Source organism: Eublepharis macularius, chromosome 12 (genome assembly GCF_028583425.1).
Source record: "Eublepharis macularius isolate TG4126 chromosome 12, MPM_Emac_v1.0, whole genome shotgun sequence".
NCBI classification, from domain to species: domain Eukaryota; kingdom Metazoa; phylum Chordata; class Lepidosauria; order Squamata; family Eublepharidae; genus Eublepharis; species Eublepharis macularius.
In genome coordinates, this window is record NC_072801.1 from 50,421,446 (window position 1) to 50,428,519 (window position 7,074).

A 7,074-nucleotide genomic window follows, 5' to 3' on the forward strand; every position below is an offset into this window, starting at 1 on the left:
GTGTGATTGTTCTGACCTAGAGTATCCCAATTTCCTTAGAATGAACATTCATGCATCATCTTTAAACTATGTAGCCCAGGGCAATGTACAAGAGTTTCCACTCCTCCGTTTTATAATCACAACAACCCCAGTTTAGACTAAATAGTAAAGAGTCCAGTAGCACTTTTAAGACTAACCAACTTCACTGTAGCATAAGCTTTCAAGAACCACAGTTTTCTTCGTCAGATGCAGAACTGTGGTTCTTGAAAGTTTATGCTACAGTAAACTTGGTTAGTCTTAAAGGTGCTACTGGACTCTTTACTATTTTGCTACTACAGATTAACACAGCTAACTCCTCTGAGTTTAGACTAAGAAAGTCTATGAAATTTATGGCTGAATGGAGATTTGAACCTCATTTTACCAATTCCTATTCTATCACCCCTGGCCACTATGCCAGATTCGCTCTCTGATTATCTATATCGTTTTGATTATCAAAGTGACTTATGGGTCAGAATAATTTGTACTTATTAATAGTCTGCTTTAATATCTTATATAAGTTCTGCATCAAAAGTTTAAGATGTGGAACAAGAAAGGAACTGACGATTTAGAATTGTAGAATTATGAATGAATATTCTTGACACGGGGGGGGGGAAGTATTTCCAAACAGAATTGGGTTTTATCCAGTTAGTTTATTTTATCTTCCTCATGTCCCCTTCTAATTACAACAATTGCCCCTCATAGTTTTAGGTCCCATGATCATGATGAAAGGCAACCTCATCCTCTGTTTTTCATGAGCAGAAAAGTTGGTATGATCCAGCCTACTATGTCCTTGATTTTCCATACAGAATGGGTTAAACATCTTATTTTCAATCAAATTCCTTAGCTGGGACTAGGAAGGCCCTCCCTCCACCCTTCTTAAGAGTTTGTGATTGTGTTTTTACTTTTTCCAGTAATACTGGAAGTTTCCACAAGGAGCGAAAAGTAGGTTCTAAATGAACGTGTGAATCCAGTGTTTAAGATTCAAAGAGTTCTAAATGCTTGGCAATAGAAGGGACACTATGAACTGGTTAGGCATGAAACAGTCCGTGAAGTTACAGTTGTCATTGATGATAGAGAATAAGCATTTGTTTGTTTTGTTGATTTTTAATGGTACTAACAATATGCTAGATGTAGGGTAAAAAAGGTAAAGGTAGTCCCCTGTGCAAGCACCGAGTCATTACTGACCCATTGGGGGGATGTCGCATCATGACGTTTTCTTGGCAGACTTTTTACGGGGTGGTTTGCCATTGCCTTCCCCAGTCATCCACACTTTGCCCCCAGGAAACGGTACTCATTTTACCGACCTCGGAAGGATGGAAGGCTGAGTCAACCTTGAGCTTGCTACTTGAACTCAGCTTCCGCCAGGATCGAACTCAGGTTGTGAGCAGAGCTTGGGCTGCAGTACTGCAGCTTACCACTCTGTGCCACGGGGCTCTTCAGATGTTGGGTGCAAGAGTAAAAAACCAAATGAATCAGGACCACCCACAGTTCTCCTCTACCTTTACAAGAAGAAAAGGCAGTGAGTAGTCATATTACAGGAGCTGTCTGAAATGAATGTATGTGCATGTCAAATTAACTCTATCACAGAAATCTTAGATTGTGTGGGGAACATTTAAAGTTAGATTCAGGGTCTCTCTTCCACTAAATGAATGTATCTTCCATAGACCATTAAGCCTGTTTAAAAAAAAAACAAACAAGCTGCAGCTGACTTATGCTGACCCAATAGGGCAAAAGATATTCAGTGGTGCAGGTAATGAACCTGGACTTCCTTGGTGGTCTCACATCCAAGTCCTAACCGGGGCTGATCCCCCTAAACTTCTGAAATCTAACCAGATCTGGCTAGCCTGGGCTATGTTTTCTCAGGGCCAAGCTACACATGACGAATGACACTTGAACGGCAAGTGGATTGAGTGGAGGGCAAGTGAACAGGGAGAAATACACTTGCTGTTCAAGTGTCATTCGTCAAGTGTAGCTTGGCCCTCAGTTGGAATAAGACTCCTTTTGGCAGAGAAAAGGTATGAAGTGAGGAGAGGGAGGTAATTAAAACAAAGCCGTGGTTTCCCTATCATATATATATATATATATATATATATATATATATATATATATATATATATATATATATATTGTTTTCCAGATTACTTTTTCAATAGGACTTGATTATTGGTGCATCTGATGTTCGGAAATGAGACAAGGATAACAAATATCATCCTGCTGGGATTTGGAGACATGACTGACTTTCAAATTCTTCTTTTCCTGATATTTCTACTGATTTACATTGTGGCCATAACTGGAAACGTTCTCATGTTTATTCTTGTCATTTTTGATCAGCACCTTCACACGCCCATGTATTTCTTTCTGGGGAACATTTCCTTTTTGGAAGTTTGCTATACCTCTGATATATTTCCAAGGATGCTTCTGTCTTTCCTAACTGGGAACAGAATTCTTTCTTTCAGCAGCTGCCTCACCCAGTGGTATGTCTGTGCTTCTTTGATAGTTACAGAATGTTGTTTACTGTGTGTGATGTCTTATGATAGATATCTGGCAGTCTGCAAACCACTACACTATGCAACAATGATGAAGACCCAAACTTGTGTCCAGTTAGCAGCAACATCTTGGATTAATGGATTTTCAGTTTTTTTGATATTACTCATTCTAATATTGCAGTTAAATTTTTGTGGCCCTAATGAAATAGATCATTACTTTTGTGACTATGCCCCAATCCTAAAGCTCTCTTGCAGTGACACCAGAATGATGAAACAGCTGAGTTATGTTGTTGCTGCCATGTTTACACTCTCTCCATTCCTACTAAACTTGATATCCTATGTATATATTATAGCTGCCATATTGAAAATTCCCTCCACTACTGGGAGAAAAAAAGCCTTTTCTACCTGTTCCTCTCACTTGACTTTGGTGACTCTTTTCTATGGGTCTATAATAATTGTGTATATGCTTCCAAAGACTGAAGGAAAGAGAGAGATGGGGAAATTCTCTTCTCTTCTGTATGTAGTGTTACCCCCTCTGCTTAATCCCTTCATATACAGCCTGAGAAACAAAGAAGTCAAAGAAGCTTTGAGAAATATAATTGGGAGGATTGTACACTATAAACCCATCGCATAAAGTTAGTAAATGTGATAATATATATGTATATATTAAAAACTGTGTATTGTCATTTATCTTTAGTACTTTGATTTTGAAGCAATATTTTCAAAATACTGGCACAGATCAGCTGACTATCATAGTAAATACATTTAATTCGTTGTGTATTTTGGTTTAATCCTACTAAACACATTAATCTTTCTAAATGTTTAAGTCAAGAAAATAAAAACCGTAAACTTTATTGCTGCGGTTAAAGGCAACACCTTTTTATCAGCAGAAAAGCTTATTGGATGCAATATGATATTCATAAAAAAGCAATGTTCGGTAACATTTGGGGGGTTTAGGTGAGGGTTAAACATCTGTTCATGTATATTGGGGGGGGGGAGAGTTCTCACAGAACATTCTTGTGTCCTCTTTCCACAAAAGTGAGCATCTAATTTTCGCCTGCAAGATGAAGGGTTTTTGCAAGACAAGTCAAGTTAAACTGTCCTGTAGTGGACATATGCATGAAACATATGCAGGAAAGACTGCTGTATGGGTCACTATATGAATCTTCACCTATGACATCCTTGCCCTTTATTTGCCCTCTGTGGTAGGGTTGCAAGCTGGGACTAGCTAGTCCACAGCTAGCTGGGACTTGGCCTTCCAAGGCCAAGTCCCAGCTAGCTGTGCCTAATATTGTAGAGCACAGCTGAGAACAAATAAGGAGTAATGTAAACAGGCAGACTTCCTAGAAAGAGACATCTCACCCAGCCAAGGGCATGACTCCTTTGTTTTGTTCTCAGAGCGTAGCTATTATCCTATATAAAATCCTTGCCACCAGCATCCCAGCTTGCTTGGCACTATAAAAAGGATGCTGACATCACCAGTTCTTAAGACCCTCACCTCTTTTATTTATTCTTCTATCATCAAGTCTGAAGAAGAGTTCTTGTGAACTTGAAAGCTTGCATACTCTTTTGTGGCATTTTGTTTAGGCCTAATAAATGATATAATGAGGATTGAAGTGATAAACTAGTAATTCTCCATTGCTCTACTTTTAAAAAAATTCTGAATTTCATCCAGGGCACAACATGTTTATTGCAGCTGTCAGCTCCTTCAGCTCATTTGTGTTTTTTTTCCAGTTTTATTTTTACATAATCAATGCACACAGGAAAATTAATGATAAACAGCAATCCTTACATAATTACAGGCATTGTATCAAGATGTTTTAGTATGGTGTTATAATAACAATGTGAAGAAACAGTGTCCAAAGTAAGCCCACAAAGATTTTTCTTGACCTTGTTTGGAGGTTCTAGCAGGGGAGCGCAGCTATCGTATACCCTTGACCAAAGAATGGTACACTCCTTCTGTCTGGGATGGCCATCCTCTTCCACCGAGCACGCAGCTTCAGGAGGGACGTGCATGAAGCAGTGAGGGAGGAAGGGGACACCCACCTAGCCAACCACATCAGCCAAATGAACCCTGGCAATCAATGGGGTGACAGATGTTGCAGCGAGATCACCCTCACGTCCCCCACAAAGATTTTTCTTGAAAATGATAGCTGCAGTCACATGAAGGCTATTGTTTCCCAGTTTTTTACCCATGTTTGTACACATGCTGGTAACATAGATAGAAGGCATTTCAATTGAATTGAAGAGGCTGAAAGCTGTTGGAAAGAATTCATTGCCCTTTTCTGAAGTTCATTTCAGACATTAAATTGAGTGACATTTTCTGTGAGTACACTTGGAAGGGCAAGAGTCTGGAGGAGTGGCTATTTGGATCAATCTGCTTCTTACACAAGCTTTGGCATCTGACACCTTCATCCTCTCCCATACCAAAAGGATCATTATGGCAGTCACTGCTTATTTGGGGCCAAGCAGATCTCTTGAGGTTCTTATCATACTGTTAATGATAGGGTTTTTGGGGGGGGGCTTTTTTCCGACTGTTCTGTACTATTTTATTATGGTGTGATTAGAATTAATCAGTCTCAGGTTTTGTGATGAGGGGGGTAATGGACAAGAGTGGTTCCAGCTCCACCTCTCCTCAGAAACAACCAGAGAATGATGGGCCATTGGCAGCTGGAGACCATTGGAAGTGTCTTACGGGAGAGAGAAGAGGCTTGGATGTTGCTTAAGAAAGACAGCAGAGAGATATTTCTGTTTGTTAAGAAACTGTTCTGCTAAATATTAACAATTGCCTGGTGAAGCACAAAATATTCATGTGTTTCCAGTTATTTACTCCTAATTCATATATCTTGTAAATAAAATGTAATCTTGTTCCTGTTTAACCCTGGGTGGCTTGAAGTAGTTGGCTGAGGGGAAACTGAAACTGGAACATTCTGGTTAAAAAAAAAGGCATCTTTAATCAAAATACTGGTAGTATATAAAAGGGAAAGTAAACACTGAGTACTCTTTCCTCAATAGCCCTGAGCAGTAGATGGGTGAGGGGAAATATTCAAAGGGAATGGATGGCCTATCTAGTAAAGCCTTTGAGAGAAGAGATGGGGGATCCTGTGAGGATTTGGGTAAAGGCTCTCTGCTTGAAAATTAAAGGCTAGACAGGTGGTTTATTGTGATAGTGCTTAACTGCTTGAAAGGCCCTCAGACCTGTGAAGGGAGGTTTATGGTTGGATGTATAAGGGGGTCATAGGGTGTTGCCATAACATAAGTAGGGAAAATTGGTGAGCAGCTCAAGGCAAGATACAGCTAAGAAATATGAACTGAGAAAGGCTGAAATTGCCTTCCTGATCTGATCCATTTTCGAATAAAGATTATTTCCCTGGAGAAATAAAACTGGCATACTGATTTATTTTGGCTATTCCAGCAGCAGCATTGCTGCTTGAACTGGGAGCTGGCATTTGCAGCCCCGCCTGGTTGAAAGGAGACAGGCTCCCTTCCTGGGAATCCAGGGCTTTGGCCAGGGGCAGAGCCAAGAGCCTTTTGCAGGTGGCTCCGCTTTCCCTGGCCACAGTTGCTGAACGCGCTCAGAGGACACAGCAGCGAAGCTCGTCTCTCCCTCCGAGCGTGAGTGACTGCAAGCAGCCTGGGCCAGGTGAGAGCTTTGCTTGGACAGTGGTGGTGGTGGTGGTGGCAGTGCTATTTGTGCATATGGCTCATCTGCTGCTCCGATCGCTGGTTTCTCTGTACCAGTGGAGGAGTGCGGAGACTCTGCAATTGGCCACTGTGCGCAGTGCGGGCTCAGTGGCCAGTGCTCCCTGCATAAGTGCATGTTGGCAGTTTGCTAGGTGGCAGAGGGAACATGACCCATCTTTGTAGCAGCCATTGTTTGTTCCCCTCTCTCCTTCCCTACTCGTAGGCCCATCTTGCCTTCAGTGGGTGGGCCCATCGGGCAGAAAGCACTGGGGGACATTTAAAGGGAGTTCATTTGCTGACCATAATTACCATTATTTTGGCTAATTGGCAGTTAATTATAGGGGGCCATTCTCAGCAGCCAAGCCTCTTCTAAGTGAGGGTTCCCGCCTGGTGGCCATTTTAGAACCATTTTCGGTAGTGGCCATTTTCTGTGTGCTCCTTTAGGGCTGTAGTGGCGCTAGCTAGTGGCTAGGTAAGATTACTGGTTAAGTGGTTTGGTTGTGAACTTGCCACTTTTGGGGATACCTGATTGGAGACTATACAGTAGCCCAATTACACAATGCCTTAAAAAAAAGGGAGGGCCCCTTCCAAGGGGAAGCAGCCTGTTAAACAGCCTGTGCCTAGGCAGCCTCCAGCCCTTTCCTCCTCGGACAAGGATGATAGTTGTCTAAGAAGGTAAGAGGTTCTGGACTGTATTGCGGCACTCGAGAAGGCTAGGTGTTGTACAATACCAGTCGAGGCACCCGTTCGTGCACTCAGAGCTCCAAAGAAAGTTGCTAGGGCTGAATTTTATAAAGATTTTGTCTCTCGTCTCTTTGCTCTTGAGCGGTCATCAAGAGAGGTGGTGGGTGATGGAGGCAGTAGCCAGGAACCCATGCCTTCAACG

The 7,074-nt window shown here is 41.8% G+C and overlaps 1 protein-coding gene across 1 annotated transcript; it reads left to right on the top strand.

Annotated features, from left to right (window-relative positions):
* Positions 1-2,193: 2,193 nt before the first annotated feature.
* On the top strand, positions 2,194-6,859 carry LOC129339191 (olfactory receptor 2AP1-like). Its single transcript, XM_054993791.1, has 2 exons — positions 2,194-3,097; positions 6,747-6,859. The coding sequence occupies exons 1-2, from the start codon at positions 2,194-2,196 to the stop codon at positions 6,857-6,859; spliced, it is 1,017 nt and encodes a 338-aa protein (XP_054849766.1).
* Positions 6,860-7,074: the final 215 nt, after the last annotated feature.

Bases quoted from the DNA above. Each gene is read 5' to 3' on its own strand.
- LOC129339191 (XM_054993791.1), top strand. From the start codon at position 2,194: ATGTTCGGAAATGAGACAAGGATAACAAATATCATCCTGCTGGGATTT. The intron at 3,098-6,746 runs ATATAATTGGGA...GCCCAATTACAC, and splicing joins AGTCAAAGAAGCTTTGAGAA to AATGCCTTAAAAAAAAGGGA.